Source organism: Astyanax mexicanus, chromosome 11 (genome assembly GCF_023375975.1).
Source record: "Astyanax mexicanus isolate ESR-SI-001 chromosome 11, AstMex3_surface, whole genome shotgun sequence".
Lineage (NCBI taxonomy): Eukaryota > Metazoa > Chordata > Actinopteri > Characiformes > Acestrorhamphidae > Astyanax > Astyanax mexicanus.
Window position 1 is genome coordinate 30773241 of NC_064418.1, and position 18929 is coordinate 30792169.

General features: G+C 37.8%; 1 protein-coding gene across 6 annotated transcripts in view; it reads right to left on the minus strand.

Annotated features, from left to right (window-relative positions):
- The window catches only part of tlk1a (tousled-like kinase 1a), a 34540-nt gene extending 16749 nt beyond the window's left edge, over positions 1-17791 (minus strand). For 3 of the 6 annotated variants that reach the window (XM_007253505.4, XM_022680357.2, XM_022680354.2), the window contains exons 1-4: positions 17619-17791; positions 17308-17444; positions 4334-4455; positions 2620-2691 (exon numbers count right to left, since the gene is read on the minus strand). In XM_007253505.4, coding sequence (XP_007253567.3) covers positions 2620-2691; positions 4334-4455; positions 17308-17440 — 327 coding nt within the window. In that variant the 5' untranslated portion in view covers positions 17441-17444; positions 17619-17791. Of the gene's footprint in view, positions 1-2619; positions 2692-4333; positions 4456-6201; positions 6271-17307; positions 17448-17618 lie in introns of those variants that run through there. The other 3 variants (XM_022680355.2, XM_022680356.2, XM_022680358.2) reach the window with 3 other exon arrangements.
- Between the last annotated feature and the right edge of the window lie 1138 nt (positions 17792-18929).

Sequence of the window (18929 nt, forward strand, 5' to 3'; positions counted from 1 at the left end):
ATCATTTTTTTTTGCACATTTCATTTGTGACCTTTCTTCCTTTATTTGTTAATTTGACATTTGAAACATAAAGGACATATCATTTTAGTTTATAATCCTCATCTTTATAAAACTCATCATACATCATATCTTGTGCTGTTACCCCCTATTTCACACATCTTTAACTGTGTCCTCCTGAAGGAATGTGCCGAAACATGATTACATGTCTGACTGCTCATCACTGAGGTATAAAATTGAAAAGCAGGAATATATGTGGGCCAGTAAAGTGTAGGTGGGAAAAGGGGGAGCTGCTGCAGCACTACAACAGGGCTGCCTCTTACATAACCTTAAATTTGTCTTCGAAACAAAAAAAAAATGTAAATCCAAAACTGGCAGCATCTTCCATATGCTTTATATTGCTATTTTTATGTCGGCTAGAGAGGGATAGTAATGCAATGCAGAAGAAGCTGGAAAGGCAGGGATGGCTTCTGTGTTTAATCTGCAAAAGGACAGCAAATTGTGGGAAGGACAGTATGCTACATGTAAATGTGCAATTAATTTCTTCATAGCCGTTTTTTATAGCAGGAATGAGTGTTTCAAAAGTACATTTAGGTGTTAATTATCTGTAGTACTTATATATTGCAAACTGTACATTAGGTATAACAGCACAGATCCACAGAGCCATCTGGTCTATGCATCTATATGTGGTCGTATATGAGTGTATTACCTACAGACTCGTATTTTAAGAGAAAAGACTGGGACTGCAGAGCTGTAACAGATTTCAGTTGGGGGTTGCTGGGCAGCTCAGACTGCTGCTTACTCTGCCATGTTTGATGTAATCTGTAATATTTATAGTGTTGTGTGCCGGCTGCAGTGTTTGTGCTGTTGCATTTGTTGAGTGTGCTAGCCGCAGTGTTCGTGTGTTTGTTGCGCTTTATCAGTGGCATTTCTAGAACGATCTGCTGCGCGCTATCTATCTGCAGTGTGCTGTTTCTCCGCATCAGGCAAAGTATTAGCACCCAGCGTTGCTGTGCGTCTGTGGGAGTGTTGTGACAGGTGTGTGTGGTGATTGAGAGTGTAACTACTGCATCATTAGAGAGCGTGCTGACGTATGGGGCATCTGAGCGCCTGGCATCTGCGCACAATCAGCAGCTCCAGCCAGCACAGGAGAGAACAGGGCTTTATACACTCCTCAGTCTTTGCTCACTGCCGTTCTCAGGTTCCTCTCCCTTGTTCTTTTTGCCACTTTCCCCTTTCACACCCCACCCCACACACACACCTCGCTCACACTCTTTCTCTCCCTCCTGTATTACCAATCACCTCCTTACTCTGCTCTCACTCTCTTGTAGTCTATCTCTCCACCAATCTGTTTCTCTCCAGCCCGCTTGCTCTCTCTCTCTCTCTCTCTCTCTCTCTCTCTCTCTCTCTCTCTCTCTGTGTGATATATGGAACAAGCAGGTGCTCTATGCAGGGGGCAGGAGGGGGAGGGTTGCAGACAACACTCTTAATGTCTTGTGTGTCTCTGTGTGTCAGAGGAAGCGCATGTTGAGGTGGTGCTTAGCAATGCTTAGGTTTAAGTCTTGGAGGTAAACACATCTGATACAAGCTCGCTAATTAGCCTTGACCCTAACCACACAATACAGTGCAATAAGACAGTCCACAAATCAGGGATAAAGGCCATGTTAAACATACAGCTCTGGGAAGAAAAAAAATAAATATATAAGAGACCGCTTAAAAATGATGAGTTTCTTTTATTTTACCAAATTGAAAACATCTTGAATATAATCAAGAGGAAGATGAATAAACACAAGCCATCAAGCATAACTGCTTGAATCTTTGCACAAGGAGTGGCATAAAGTTATCCAAAAGCAGTGTGTAAGACTGGTGGAGGAGATCATGCCAACTGTGATTAAAAACCCAAAGGTTATTCCACCAAATATTGATTTCTGAAACTTTATAAATATGAACTTGTTTACTTTGCATTATTTGAGGTCCAAATTTGTTTTTGTTATTTCAGCAATTTCTCAATTTTCAGCAAATAAATGCTTTAAATGACAATATTTTTATTTGGAATTTAGGATAAATGTTGTTTATAGAATAAGTTAATAGAATAAAATAACAATGTTCATTTTACTCAAATCTATAAATAGCAAAATCAGAGAAACTGTTTCAGAAACTGAAGTGGTCTCTTAATTTTTTCCAAAGCTGTACGCTTTATGTTATATACACACACACTACTTTACAAAAAAATGAACTATTATAACTATACATAACTATTTTTTGGACAATATCCCAGAAATAACTGCGCTAAACTATATTATTGTTTTTTTTTTAATTACATAAGACCATTTTATTACACTGAAATAATAGGACATTTTTTATTAGGAAAAATTCACAATGTCAGCAGATCAGCCGATTCATGTTAATGAAATCTTCATACTGACAGTAGTTGTAAATGAATAATTAATAACTAATTAATGTGATAAGTCAATAATGTAATTAGCATGACAGGTCTAATTTATTTACATGAATAAAAATTTAAATATTTTTTTTCTCCTCCTATAAATTGACCCTTTGAGGATACTAGGTTTTGATCCAACATCACGAATACATTTAGAAGAGAATTAAACCAGAGCTTACCTCTGACTCCTTATCACTGGAGGATCCTAGGCTGCCAAAGCTGTGATTCGAACATTCATTGTTGGTTAAGCCCTGAAGCACAAAATAACTGCACAATTAATAAAAAGATCACACACAAATTAGTGCATACCACCACAACCCAACAAACCAGGGAGAACAGAAAGACACACAAGCCCAACACCTTGAAACAATACAGCACTTGTTCATTATGAATGGATGACATCTCTACAGAACAGCACCTGGCAGGTTGCTGGAGTCTACTGAGGGAACTGTGATACCACAAAAAAAAGGAATCTTCTCTCTTATTATTATTAGATGGTTAACCTACTAGATTGATTTTTTTCTGCTTAAAATATGCTTGAATTATTAGAATGCCATGAACCTCCTCTAAAGCACAGAGACTTCCTCTCAACAGCTCATCTCCTTCAGAAGTAATCCTGTAAGAATCTGTGCAGGTGACAGCAGTGGAGGTGGAGCTGCTGCCATTTTGCTTTTACTCATTCAGCTTGAATCAGGCCAGAGAGAGAAAGAAGCACACAGAGAAAGAGAGAGAGAGAGAGTGGGAGACAGATATGCAGACACACAGAGACATGCAGCTGTTGGTTTTCCTATCCACTCTTACTTTGCAAATTTTGTGTAAAGAAGAGTTTAAAACAAAAACGGAAATGCAGAAATTGACAAATTCTAAAATATGTGTCAAAAACATTCGTAGTAGAAGTGATTTATAGGTAAAGAAAAAATATATACATACGGACATGCATATTGAGTCCAATATCAAGGATTACAGTCTACAGGGAATTCTTTCTACTTCATTTTAAAGAATTAGTTTGTGACACCAGGAATCTTGGATGACCACCCCATTTTCCCCATCATTCCAGAGAACACTGGCATTAATATTTTTTTTCTGCTACACGGAGTCCTATTCAAGTGTCAATCCTTCTCTGTAGGGGCTAGACAAGCTGTTGATGCATTTGCACATCTGTGCTAGCAATGGCTCTAAATAAAAAAATAAGTAGCTGAAAGGATTCATTAGAAGGAGTGTTTACAAATATTTATACAACACAAAAAAAAGCCCAAATCCCATTTCCCCACTTTGCCCCCACCACTTAGACCTATCCCTTAGTTGTGGGTGTTCAAGCCTAGGAATATGGTGTGCTAAATGTTAGGATACATGGGTAGGGTAAAGTGTTAGGGCTGCATGGCTATGGTTACGAGAATAACAGCTGGATGGCTAGGAGCTAACTAAATACATTTCCCGTTGTACCTTAAATGGTAAAACAGCAGTTACTTGGCTGATGCACTGAAAAAAGATAGCAAATAGCTAACTTTAGCTCCCTTTAACTATAGTACATTAACCCACTCTCCTGTTAAAAAGATACAATGCCCTAAAGGAAACTACTTAAACATATGTCCAGCAGAGCACTGCTAGTAGCCTGATAATGATGTGTTTTTCCCATTTACTTATTTTGACAACATTTTAGGATCATGAAGGGCTTGCCCCATTTTTATAACCCTAGGTTTTAAGGGTGACACTTAAAACAAGGGGAAGAGGCACAAAGGAGAAATAGAATTTGGCCATAGTGCATATAAGAAGGGATAGAGAGTGAGAGAGTGAGAAAGAGAGAGAGAGATAAAAGGGCAATACAGAGAGCGAGAGAGTGTGAGCATAAGAATGAGAGAGAATTATTAGATTATAGGTCACTCTGCGACTCACTTTGGTTCCTCCACTAGTGCTGCCAGTACTGCCCCCTGTGCTGCCACTGACTCCGCCCATAAAGCGTGCCTCTAGGAGCTCCTGTCGGCGTGGGTCCAGACTATGCAGCTCCTCCATAGCACCTGAGAGAAAGAACAAGACACACACACGCACAGTGAGCTTTACTCACACAGCTTCAGGCTGTGAAACTCACCACACATCTGAAATTAAGACACACAAATGCTTTATTTATGTACCAGATAAACCTGGACAATTATTAATTTACTGTCTGTATCCTCAAGTTCTTACAACTTCATATTTTCATGTTTTAAACATTACAGAGAATCCTTAAATGCTAGAATGCTGGGTTTATAGCTTTTTTTTCAGGATTACAGGACATCAGATCTATATACAAGGAAGGCAGTCTGTCTGTTTCTGTACAAGGGGAAAGCCCTCTTCTGTGTCTGGAGGCCAAATAGGTGTAACGTACTACTAATTCTACCCCACCTGACGAATGTTTGTCGTCTAAACTGTGATCTGATACACATGTAGCCACGTTACAATTGAGCGTTTGATTGTGTCAACACAAACGCAGCGGGAAATAGTACAGGGTTTCCTGTTTACCAATCCCCTAGGTTACCTCCAGCCCCCCACCCCAAACAGATATAGACACACACCTCGAGAGGGCTGGGAGCCTAGGGATTTCTTGATGGCACAAAGCCCGTAACAACAGATGAGCTAGCCCCGAGAGAGCACACCCTTCATTACTCAAGACGACATGTAGCAGTGCTACAGACCAGCACAGCTAGCTGACCTCTAACAGGACCTTTTTTTCTCTCTTTCTTTAAACCACTGAAACATAACATACATATACAATTAAGGATGCTTTTATATCACCTGATTTAGTTATGCTTTTATTATAAAAGATTTGGTTTATAGTAGAAAAACAGCACTGATCTTGCTTTAGCTTGGCACCACTGCCTTGGAGCTAATCTTTTATTGCGATGAATTTCGTTACAAGTCTAGGCAAGACAAAGCTTGGTTAATCTAAAGAGCCTAGAGCAGGCCGGGGTTCACAGAACCAACTGCCACTGCAGGAGAGTCTAAAAATACAAATCGTGGAAGCAGACTTTTAGACCATCGCGTGATAAAGAACACACACTGAACCAGCTCAGCAAATTGAAACACAAGCACATTAGAAATGACATCTGAACACACAGAAATAACACTGCCCCTTATTTCTCCCTCTCCGCTCTCGTTTTGTAGAATTCCTTCCCTCTTTTAACATCCACATTTCTATCCCTCCTACTCCATCTACCTCTCGGGCTCGCTCCCTCCCTCTGAAGCCCCAGGCTCAAATAGCCCCTCAGGCATAGAGGTCTGGATGTAGCTGTGAGGATCCTCCAGGCTACACAGAGATGGCAATCACCTCAGGGCCTACCCTGCTGCCATCATCTTTCTCTAATGAGCCGCCATCATGGCTCTACGGCACCCACAATTGCAGGAGGTCGGTGCGAGATTACACCGAGCCAGTGCCACTGGAACACACACGGATACAGTGCTGCACCAGCCATATTTAAGGCTATTTTTGTACATAATTACTTATCGTGTATGGTTTAGTCACTTTGCATTTCGTTATATGAGTCAATGTAGAACACTGTGATGCTTGTCGGAACATGAGGCGCAAAAAAAAAAAAAAAAAAAAAAAAAAAAAAAAAAAAAACACTGTTGTGTCACTTAAACCCACATAAGTATGATGAGGACAAACATGAATGTATTAGGTTTCTACATGGAACAACTCGGCAACAAATAGATTGATGCTAATATATATATATATATATATATATATATATAAAAAAGAGAGAGAGAGACAAGTTTGGACACTACACCTGTTTGGACAGGATTAGTTTCTTAGGGGTCTGGGGTAATCTCTTTTATAGGGGGTCCTCTGTGATTTTATTCCCATCTGGAATGACCATGTGTGTGTTTTTCTCAGATGTCCTCTGAAAAAAAAAAAATTACAGTCTGAATTACCTACTGTTTTTCTCTGAACTCCGTCGTCGCAAGGTAATTTGAGTCTTGTCACCTCGCGTCTAATAAAATAGCTATTTGTCTACTGCTAAACACCAAGATTACACTTTAGGCACACGTTTCCATGGAGATCCACGTAAACACAACAGTGAGTGGAAATGGAGGAGCTACTGAACGTGATGTTGTGACCAAGAAAGCCAATAAATTCACTGGTCCTCCTGTTTTTTTTTTCAATTGCAGTCCAGATGCAAGAGTTTTATCACTGAGTAGAAGTGTAAAATATTTTTCAAAGACATCCCCCTGAGAAACTAATCCCGTCCGGAATGGGCTTGAGTCTGTTCTTGTGTTGTACAGACGTTTCTGAGCTAGTTGGTATAACACGTCTAATCCAAACACCCAAAATGTGCTTCAACACAGAAACACAACGCAGACATACCATCCTAATCTAATCCACTAATCTCTATTCCTTACTGGAAATTGTCCCACAAAGAGAATTTAATGAAGTAGGCAGGTCCACTCAAACTTGTGCTCATTTGCACTCACCATAGTCAGACACCAATCAGCTTGAGCTAAGCCAGAGTACTTGTAAACAATGGAATTCATTCGGCAGCCATCTTTACAATGCAAACAGGTAGCTATACATCTCGGTAAATGGGGAGCGACCAATCAGCTTCTTAAATCCTGGACCTGGTGCCCCCTGCTGAGCAAATGTACAGCCTTCCCTTTCCCCAACACCTTAATTTTACTAACCAACTCATTAAGAAGTTCTTTAAGAGCTTCAGCGGGTGTGTTAAAGCAAGCAATCCTCTACAAAGTGCTGGTTAGGGGAGCATCCGGACCAGGATTGAAGAACTCGCCCTTGTAAAATTTGGTTTTGCATTAAGTTAATCAATCAGACTCATCAGACTACAGAGTCAACAGCAAATACACCAGCCCTTTATATCGAGTAAATTTTACATTAACTCTAAGAGGCATGTGGATGTGCTCTGAAGCTATACCATTGTCAAAAAAACAGTAAAGCAAAAAGAGAAAGGAATGGGCATCAAAAAAAATATTTAAAAGGTTTGGAGGTGTGAATATACACAAAATTAAACTGTAAATCTGCAAAGTAATCAAGTAGCACAAGCATCAAGTAGAATATAAAAACTGTAGATATTTTTAACGTGGACGGCACATTATTTAAACATGCATTCTCCAGCCTTTATTGATCTTTATTGATTATAGACTCACAGATGTAAATAATTTTAATTTATAAGGATTTTAAATGGGGTAAAGAGCAACAAAACTTGTTGGAAGCATTATCATAGTCATACATTTGCTTCTTCTGTCACTAATGTGTTTTAAAAGCAGATAGTGACCATCATGCACTGACAAACACAGAAACAGACAAACCTATTTATTTTTCCATAAATACTCCTGATCTGTGGCAAGTCCCTTTAGGATTTTAGAGGAAGAAAAAAAAGAAACAGAATACCATTTCCTTCTGTCCTCACCTCAACCAAGCAACCAAAGAACAAAACAGTGCCGTCTCCAAGACTATCCCTAGCAGAGCTGCTCTCCGCTGGGACTCGATCCTGTCTGCTCCCTCATCTCCCTCCCAGATACCACCAAAAGCATCAAAAACAAACTGCTCTTACCACTTAAGAGAAAATCATAATTACAGAGGTGAAAGCTTAACATCTGAAGGACTTAATGAGGAATGATAAACTTTATGAAAATGGAATGAAGGCTCCACAGATGGAAGGCACAATGATGTAAAAGCTTGCAATGCCTGCGCACAGCAGTGAAGCTCACGATGGTCTCCTCTACTCCAAAGGGCTGGGAATCATCCTGTAACATCAGATTTACTTTTTTTTTTCTTTGCTGCACCACAGTCTTTAAAGCAGTCTGGGAGTCTAGTTCTTCCTAGAATTATAACGAATAGCTCCTTAACTCCTTTTCTTTTAATGAAATAAGTGAAAATCAAAATTTATTCTACAACTGATTTATAAACAAAGGCTCTGTTCACATTAGTGATTAGAAGTGTCTCAAATCTGATGTTTTGGCTTAATCCGACACAAATCAGATTTTTTCAGGGCTGTGTGAACATGTCAAATGAGTCCTTTTCTAATCAGATTTGAGTCATTTTTATGTGCTGTCAGAACTGATTATTGTATATAAGGGCTGTTATGTGAACACATTATTTCACACAAGATATGACAATATGACTATACACTTAACACCACACCTACTACACAGAATACCATTTATGTGTAGTTTAATTCCAAAGAGAGCACCAGTACCATGAAGCAGTTACTGATGTGCAGGTGCACTACTAAATGGTGCTTGAATGATGCAGCAAAGGTCTGCAGTATGGGCTTATTATGCATACATGACTCCACGTATTACTGCATATATTTATTTCTATGTAACCCTAAAACTTGTGTTTAAATAATTGTGTTTAATTCACAACCAATAAATGTACTTCTTCCAAGCTTGTTCTATTTTAGTTGGGACACTGTTGGGGATACTGTTATTACCAAAATAAACATATATAAACAATCTAATAAACATATAAACAATCTAATAATATAATAAAGTATAGCATAAAGTAATAAGATTTATAGACACCTATCGATTAGTTAAGTCAAGAGTTGGTATTGGTACTCTGGCAGTGACAAACAGATTTAGGGGTGGGGGAAACTTTAGATTCTCAGGTGCATCTTGATTTGGATGATTGAACTGATATTCTAGAAGTTATCTAGAACTAAAACACAACAGTGACGCAACGCAGTGATCAAGTGTAGCCCTCCGGACACATAACAAAAACCCCACCAGCGCAAACTAAATGCTGCCTTGTTCGGTTCAGAGCAATCACGGCCTGGTTTAGTGCTATCGATGTGTCCCGGTCAGATACACTGATACATCCTCCTGAGTGCAAGTCGACTACAACTGAGTGGAAGTGTCCGAGGACCTCAGCTAGCCGAAGCCGCTCCTCAGCTGCTTCCACTCTTTTTTAATATAGCTAAGTAAAACACTTTATTTTATGTCTTAACTCATTTTAATAACACTATTAGATGCTATCTGATCGGGGTGTGACAAGATCTCGTGGCACGAGACCTCTTGAGATTAAAACATGACGATATTCGATATTTCTCGTCAAGCTTAAACACAGTAGCAATAGCAGCGAGTGTGGTGGCTGAGCAGTGAGTGCAGCTCTCAACAGAAGAGGATAATTCAGGCATTTTCATAGAAGATGCTTAATAAACGGTAACAGAGTGACTAACAAGACATGAACCATATGTAAATACTGTAAGTAAATCCTACACGTGGCTGTTTCATATGCAGTTGCACTAATCCATTAGCTCTGTACTGTATAAAAAAAATGTTCTGTCTCTGTTTGCACTTCAAGCATAGTCTTAATATGATTGGTTATGGTTATGCATAGTTAAATTACAAGAAACTTAGGAGAAAAAAAAAAACACAAACCATAGACTTGTTGTGGTTTGCAGTAATTGTTTGCACTATATAAGACCTGGAAAAGTTTTTTTTTTATTTTTTATTCTTATTCTTATTTCTATTTCTTATAAACACCAATGTGCGAGAGAAACCAGTCGGTTAAGTTTGCGTTATATGATTTTGTCAAATGAAACTCTAGTTTTTAATTTTTCATTTTTGACGATTTCTTTAAAATTTATTTTTCAATCTCGTCTCGTCTCGTTCTTGTGAACCCAGTATCGTGTCTCATCTCGTGATTTTAGTGTCTCGTCACACCCCTACAATCTGACTTTTTTCCCCCCTTCACTGTAAATTTTCTAAAAGTTTTTTTTATAAATTTCAAACAAATAACGCTTATTATTGTTGTCCTTATGGTATTATTATTATTCAATTTACTTGCAATTAAATATCAGGTAAGCCACTCTGTAAACAATTTGTGTGAATCTAAAGAATTACAGTATGTAACTTTTTATTATATACTTTGCGTAATACTTTATTCATACCCAGGTCAAACACAGATCAGCGACAACATTGAAACTAGCCATAAAAAAAATGTTAGCCATAACATTAACATTATAAATCTTCACGTTTCTGCTTTCCTTGTAGATGGTTTTAATATTGTGGACGAAGCTTGCACAACCATTACCCTAACAATATTAATCCTAGATTTTTGCATTAATCATTTCATTAATTTAAATAACTGTTGTTTGACACCGAAACAGTCAAAGGATTCAATTTGGATCATTACAGATACTTTCAAATAATACGTAGTCATGCTGTGATGAAAATAAATCCTGTCTAGAAGAAAAAGACACATTGTAAATTGTTTTTTTTTTCATAATCGAATGGAATCGCAAAGTGGCTAGAGATTTCCACCCCTATCTGTAATGTTAGGAGAAAGTGGCATCAGTGCATCATTAGTAATGAAAGGTATTCTGTTCCTGAGATTGTGTAGTGATTTATGCTGATGCAGAGAGATTTCAACACACAAATAACCGAGATGGAGAAGAAGTGCAGTGAGAAAGCAGCAGAGGAAAAGAGCAACGACAGAGAATAGAGGATAATTACAAACACTGCTCTTTCCTCATGTATTACTTAGCTCACACAAGAGGCTGGCAGCTAGCTTCATTAAGCCCTCTTTAGTCTTTAACTTCATTTGACTCTACAGTAGATTATTCCCATAAAGCATTTAAGCTCTGTACATTCAGCTGCTTAATGCACAGTCGTGTCTCGCAGAAGGAACAGCAGCACTATTAACACTCATTTACACACACACAGCTGAGGAAAGAGGAACAGCAGAAAAGCACCACAGCGTGGAACACACTCTCTGCCTAGGAATGGAAGAGCAGGTGAGGAGAGAGAATACCCCTGAGATACAAAGGATCAGGTAGTACAGAAGGGACTAGGACAGCCAAGATGGATGCCAGCATGGCTCATTTGTGGAGAGAAGGGTGAAATAGATGCGCAGCTCTGTGCCAATGCTAGTGTCGACTGCATGCTTCAACAATAAAAAAGGCCTGAAGATCTGATTAACCTACAGCATGTTGTTTAATATGAATATTTTAATATAATCTAAAATATTTGAAGGCTACTGTTTGGATAGTAAGCCATGACAAACAACATGAAATAATAATAATAATAATAATAATAATAATAATAATAATAATATTAATAAAAACTCACTTAATAATGCAGGTTAAATTCACACTTAACACTTGAATCCTTGACTCCTATCTCTAATCTATTTTTGTTCCTGCTACAGAAACTCAGGAACAGAGCCCAAGGGATGTAGTGTTGTACAGCATTAAGAGTCCTTGAGGAGCAGCTCGAGGATATTTCAGACTGAAGCAGGGGGTAACCCGAGAAATGTCATGTAACACACATTATGTAGTCCAGTAAATAACATTCTGCCAAATAATGATGCAAGGGTTCATTCTGAACATACACACGCTGCTGAACATACTCTCCTGTGTTGACAAAAAAAAAACAATAAATCCTAATATTAAACATAAATAATAATAAAAATCACCACAAGTCAATACAAAAGCCCAGGAATGCATATACATGAAACAGCATTAAAGTGATCTAAATACATTATCATCACTGTTTAATATTATAGCTGACTAAGTGTATCATCAATGCATTCAAAACAAGCTGTAGTATAAAAAAATAAAAGTTGCATACTAACTTTATTCAAATTAGCTAAGTTAAAAATCTTATAACACCATAAAAGCCTAACTGTCCAGAATTAACTTAGTAGTAGTAGTAGTAAGGGTGTTACTAGAGATGCTAAGCATTGAAAAAATCTATTCTCAAACTCCTGGTGTCTTAAAGTTTGTTTATGTACTTAATTTAGGCAAGATATTAATTATATTTGCATGTTTGAATCGTTTTAGAACTTTTTCCTTTATAAAAAATATACTTTAAAATGTTCTCGTTTCATTTCTACATGTATACAGTGCAGAAACTTTGCATTTACTTTAAATTATGAATTAATATTAAAGCACAGTTAGTTCTGAACCTGCAACAAGATTGGCTGAGTGTCTTTCTAGGACTGCTAATACTGCACTTAAAATCTTTCTATAAAAGATAAAAAATAACTGAGAAACTACTCCCATCTGGATAGGGCTTTTGGGTGTTAAAGGGGTGGAACAAAACACAAGCAATTTTAAGTGCAATATTAAAGTGACATGTCTGTCAATATACAGAGGGTTAGCACTCTCCTGCAAGTGTGTTCCGCAAGTAGCGGCTTCAAAGGTTGGCTTTAATGTCACTATGCAGGGGAAAACCTGTACTAATAGAAACTCTTGGAGATTACTAGCACAAAGTGTGATGGGGAGACTGGGAAGCAAATATGGCCAAAAAGTCCTTTAGAAACAGTTTATTTCAAAGATATCAGTTAATGCTTTTTTTTCCCTCTCAGGTAACCTACACTAACAACAATTACCTGATCTATGTCATCACATCACATCACATGTAGCCCAGCTTACCTCTTGTAATAAGCTTTTAACAGAAGGCAAAAGAGCAATGATTTCCAATTGATTCAGGTGCTATTGGTTTAAACTGCTATGAAAAACCTGAATTTGGTTACCTGCTCTATAATGACAACTATGACCATAAACAGCACTCACACAAATGTAAAGATTTGAGGATCTCAAAAGACATGTGGTTGAATCTCACAAGAGTGCAAAGGGTCGCACAAGTGTTCCTTAAGACCAAGGCCTCCATCTGTTCATTCAGGTTGATTTTACATGGCAGCTGTGTTGCTGCTGTTCCCAGAATTGGTCACCCTACACAAACCGGTAATAACATTTACAATGAAAGAAGTAACTTCTCCTGATTGCCATGAAACTGTATACAACTACTGTATTAGATAATATCAGTGTTCTTATGTTGGCCAGAACAAAAACACTCAATATGGAGTTGTGTTCATGGTAGATTACAATGAGAGGAAATCACAAAAAAACATGCTGCCCTCCTCAAGTCTACTAAAGATTGCCCAAATTCTCCAAACTAAATAACAATAAGTTACAATAAGTTTTGTGAGCACAAGAGGTTAGATTATGACTATGAAGCAGGAAAATGACTTGAAGTTTTGGATGAAGACGCCACTTAAAATGATAAATTAAATATATACCAGCTAATAAACTGGTCCCACTAGCTGCTAATATAATGGCTGATTATTTTACAGTTTTTTTTATTAAATCCCTTAATTCCTATACTACTATTTGGTACAGACTTGGCATGTAAAATAGAAAAAATCTAAATGCTGTGAGACAAACACAACTGCTTATATTTTATAAGATAAAGATCAGATCGCATTAAGAGTTACTGAATTCACGTACAGATTTTGCAAACTTTCTCACAAGTGTTGATAAGCAGCACTTTTACTTTATTGTCTGTAGATCAATGCACAGGGGCAAGCAGAAAATGTTCCACAAATTAAATGTGCAGTAAATTTAAGTTAAAGGTACACTGCAGACTCTTACGGCAGCCCACACAACACATTCACAACATCCATATCGACTAGTTGGACATGCTAAAGGTAAACAGTTAATAACTGGCTCTGACACAGAGCTTAGCCGCATCCCTGTAGCTCAAACGCCACTACTGCTGACATTCTGCAGCAGCGTCTGGCTGGCAGCAGTCCTTTAAACCAGACTTAGCCCTCATTCTCTATGGAGCAATGAGGAGCCAACATGGACGCCCCAAATACTAAGCCTGAAACAAAATGGCAGTGCAAAGATCAGCAGTGTTGTTATCAGGCCCGAGGACAAACAGGTTGGAGATGGCAGGGAGAGTCATCATAAGAGTTAATGGCAGAAATAGCTGAGGAGAAGGTGAATCTGCTTACAGCAGCTTCTCACTGTAATAGTGCAGCAGGGAGGACATCCTTCAAGAGTGATAAATTATTCAATCAGCTTTCAAAACAATTGGTGATTGGGGGAAAGTCACTGGTGGGAGGAAAAAAAAATAAAAGAAAAGTAGATTTATACATATATAAACCCATCACTGGGTGAACACTGGAGTACAGGAATAGTAATCCCTCCACCCCCTCTGGTTAGGAGGCATCATTTCCTTGACATTCTGCATAGGTTTTCAGTGCACACACAGGCACCAATTTTAAGCCCCTGCTCAGGGAAGCGGTTGAACCCTTAGAATGCAGTGTGGATGTCATTTTAGCTCTCTGTGCACTTCAGCAGAGCAGTGTGTCCACCTGTTTGTGACACACACACATAGACTTTTAAATTAAAAATACCCTTTTCCGACTCATACACTGCGGCTTTAGCCGCTCGACAAACACAAAATGCATGGTGGTCATGGTGGTGAGCCAGAGAAAAAAAAAATGAACACCTTAACAATTCTAAACTTCAGGGTACCAAATAACAATAATCACATAATTATATATAATTACACAGCAACTGCATTAAAATGAGGGCATTTGTTTTAGCTCTATATTTTTATGAACTGACGATCCACCAATTTACCAGCAAACACTAGAGGTTAACTCCCTGAAGTAGCAGGATAGTGACAGGATTCTGCCAGATCACTCATATAATTCCCTGGAGAGTGAAAACCAATACAGCAATCATAACAAAAATAACAATATATCTGCCCCTTTACTCTTATATCACATCTATCACATCTAGGTCTGCAACTAATTATTATTTTAGCAGTCAAGTAATTATTAAAAAAAAAAATCTGATTAATCGATTAGTCAACGATTATTCCTGCCATGCCCTTTCTCTCTGCTTGCTGTAGGTATGGCTCCTGTTGCTAGCTTTCATTATTGGTTCAAAACAATGTCCAAAACATTGTCCTTTGAATGGGGAAGGTGCTGATATTTAGTGAGGAAATGTGGAATCTGTTGCAATTGGGCATTATTAGAGACACAGGCAGAGTTGAGTGTTAACCGTCTATAACTTTGTGTTTTTGTCCCCAGTAATTTGACAAATGAACATGTGTACTGGACAAATTCTTATAATTGACATGGTCAATTATTTAGAATACTTGTTGCAGCCCTAATCACATCTTTTGAGAGGCCTTTAGAAGTTATTAATATGCCTATAATAATAATAATAATAATAATAATATATTTGTTCATATTGCTTCAATATAAGCCTGATATTGATGTAAACAAAAAAACCCACAGAAAAACTAACGTGATGTCTGTACATACACACTTCTGAATGCACCATGTAGCTAATGATGATTAATGAGAGATGCATTGTGTAAATAATGCATAAGCAAATAATCAGAATATCAAATGTAATTAAAAAAAATAAAAATACAAATATCACCATTACTGTAACATTTCTACATTATTGATTGTGATATTTGAATGTCTAATAATACTGAATTACTTGGACAGTCCAGCTCTAATTATTAGTCATGCAAACTAATTATTCGTCATAAAAAACTAATAGCAAGTAATAGCAAAAAAACATGGGTTAGCTAAGCTATTAATTAGTCAATTTGAATGATTGAAGTTGGAAATCTGTGAATCACAACTGAACAAACGAACAAGTGCAGAGCTCTACACCAATGTTCTTAAACTTAACAGCTTAGTTAGATAGCTAACCTAATTAATTATCTTTTATACCCGCAAAAATGAAAAGTACACAACCAGTAACCTATCTAACCTTTCTGTTCAAGTGTTTTCCTCAGAGCAACACCCATGTCTCCATGGCGGAGCTCAGTACCATGACACTCTCCATATGTAGCTGCTACAGAACATGCATTGCCACAATTTGCTCCTTGTAATAAAAAGGTGTCATCTCCGTGCCAAAAAAAAGCAGCGGACGATACGAGGCAGGACCCCGCTGCTGAACACAACATTAACTAAGTAGCTTATTATAAACAAGTATAACAACAAACAGTAGCGTCGTTAAATCGTTAAAACGATTAAGCGCCACAAAAAAGTTGTAGCTTTACGGGATGCAGGAGGGGAAAAGTCTCGACAAAACAACCACAGGTCCTCCATGATGTCAAAAGACCCGACCCTTTTTCTCTCATCAGACATCTTTGCTAGCTTGTAGTGAATTAAATCCGGACTGGAGAAACTCGCTATAACGTTAATTTGACTGTTTCCAAGTGTGACTTTTGTTCTGAAGCGACTCAAACTACACCAAATCGATTAGTTTTTAATTAATGTGTGTTGAATTTGTGTTCGAGAGAAGCTGGTGCTGATAGCTGGTGTTCTATCGAGTTGTGCTACCCATCAATGTGTGTTACTTAGCGGCTCTGCGCATGCGCAAAACTCTCATTTTTACTGTTTCATGTGTTTTTTCCTAGAGATGGGTATTTTTCCTGAGAATTTAGTTTTTGTTTTTTTTTCGGATGCATTGCACAATCTGGAATCACAGTCATCGTTTGCTTGAGTGTTACAACCGTGTTAAAAAAGTAATAATAAAAAATTATATAAACAAAATTATATAAAATGTATTTTATCAAAGCGACTTATGCTATTCAAATATCATCATACCGACACTTCTACAGCATGCATCATGTTCTAATAATTTGTATTTTTACAGTTAAACATACTCTAAGGTAGCACGGTTTGACAGGGTAGCAGAACTTGACAGAACACCGGAGCTCGCTAGAGCAGACACCTCTCTCTCTCTTTCTCTTCAGCAGCTCCTGCAAATGTACTAACCGCTAAATAGCTAACCTATCTTACAGTACAGTATCTCGTTAGCGAACTAGCTTAGCTAACCCGTAAGCTAACTAAGTTAACTAGCTAACCTGGGTTAGCTCTCACCCAGAGCTCATCTAACCTAACCCAGCACTGATATACATGTATACACACACACACACACACACACACACACAGAACAAGCCACCAAACACCGAACACCAACCACGGCCTCAGCGTAACCGAACTCTCGATTCAGGGCAAGATTTTAAACCGACGGCAGCACCCACAGCCAAACACCCCAGCGAAAACTGAAGCCCGGACACACAGTAATAAAATAAAAGACACATACCTTCCTTGGCCTTACAGAGAGCCGCGCTGTGTTGCTGAGAAAGCAGCCCCGGTGTTGGGGACGTGGAGAGCTGGGACCAAGATGGCGTCCCCTCCAAACTTCCACCACTTCCACTGTTACTTTGGACACTCATCAAGCTACTTTTGGGAACGACAAAGCAAACAAACAACACAAAAATGCAGCGTTAGCGGCCATCAATCCGTCCCCACGCTACACCTACATCACCGCAGCAACCGAAAATCACTCATTCACTATGGTACACCTTCACATTTCTGCCCTTTTCCCGCAAAACCAACATTTAGGACACAAACCTTCATCGCCCTCTGCACTGCGTCTACCGCCCGCACAGACACTGACTGACCTGAGGCTCCCGAGCGGCTCCAGCCTCTCAGTGCTGCTGCTGCTGAAAACGATATGGAAACGAGCAGCAGCGGGAGCAGCTCTCTCTCTCTCTCTCAACTACCACACTGATACCGAGAAGGAGGAGGATGATGATGATGAAAAGGCCAAAGGAGGCTCTCCGAAAATCCGTGACGTAACACTGTAAACATCTCTTACATCACACAGCGTTGATGTCTCCCAAATAACGCTGCTGACTTCATTATACACTCCACCATCAGTGTGAATAATAATAATATAACACAACACAATACAAATATAACCAACACAAGTAAATCATATTTAAACAGAATCAAAAATTAGTGTTTCATTTGAATATATTTTAAATATTTTGCAACAAAAAAAGAACATCAATTATTCTTAGAGGAATTACAATTTCACTCTTTATCATAATTTCCCAAGTACAGCTCTGGACAAAATGAGAGACCGCTTCAGTTTCTCAATCAGTTTCTCTGATTTTGCTATTTATAGGTATATGTTTCAGTGAAATGAACATTCTTGTTTTATTCTATAAACTACGAACAAGATTTCTCCCAAATTCCAAATAAAAATATTGTCATTTAGAACATTTATTTGCAGAAAATGAGAAATGGCTGAAATAACAAAAAAAAAAGATGCAGAGCTTTCAGACCTTAAATAAATGCAAAGAAAACAATTTCATATTTACAAAGTTTTAAAAGTTCAGAAATCAGTATTTGGATTTTAATCACAGTTTTCATGCATCTTGACATGTTCTCCTCCACCAATCTTACACACTGCTTTTGAATAACTTCATGCCACTCCTGGTGTAAAAATTCAAGCAGTTTAGCTCAGATCTTTTCAATTTGGTAAAATAAAAAAAAACTCATAATTTTTAAGTGTTCTCTTATTTTTTTTCCAGAGCTGTAACTCTACTGACCTCATTATACTTTACCATCAGTGCGAATAGTCCACAACACAGTACAAATATAACTAAAACAAGTAAATAATATTTAAACACAATAAAAATGTGTATTTTATTTTATTTTCTGAAATTATTGCAATAAAAAAGAACAATAATTATTCTGAGAAGAATTTATCACAATCTTCCAAATAACGCTACTGAATTTATTATACTAGACCATCAGTGTGAATAATGCACAACTCAAAAATTTTATAGCTAAAAAAAAGGTAAATCATATTTAAACACATTACCTTTAAAATAACTGTAGAGATACAAAATAGCATTTTTATATCTCATATGA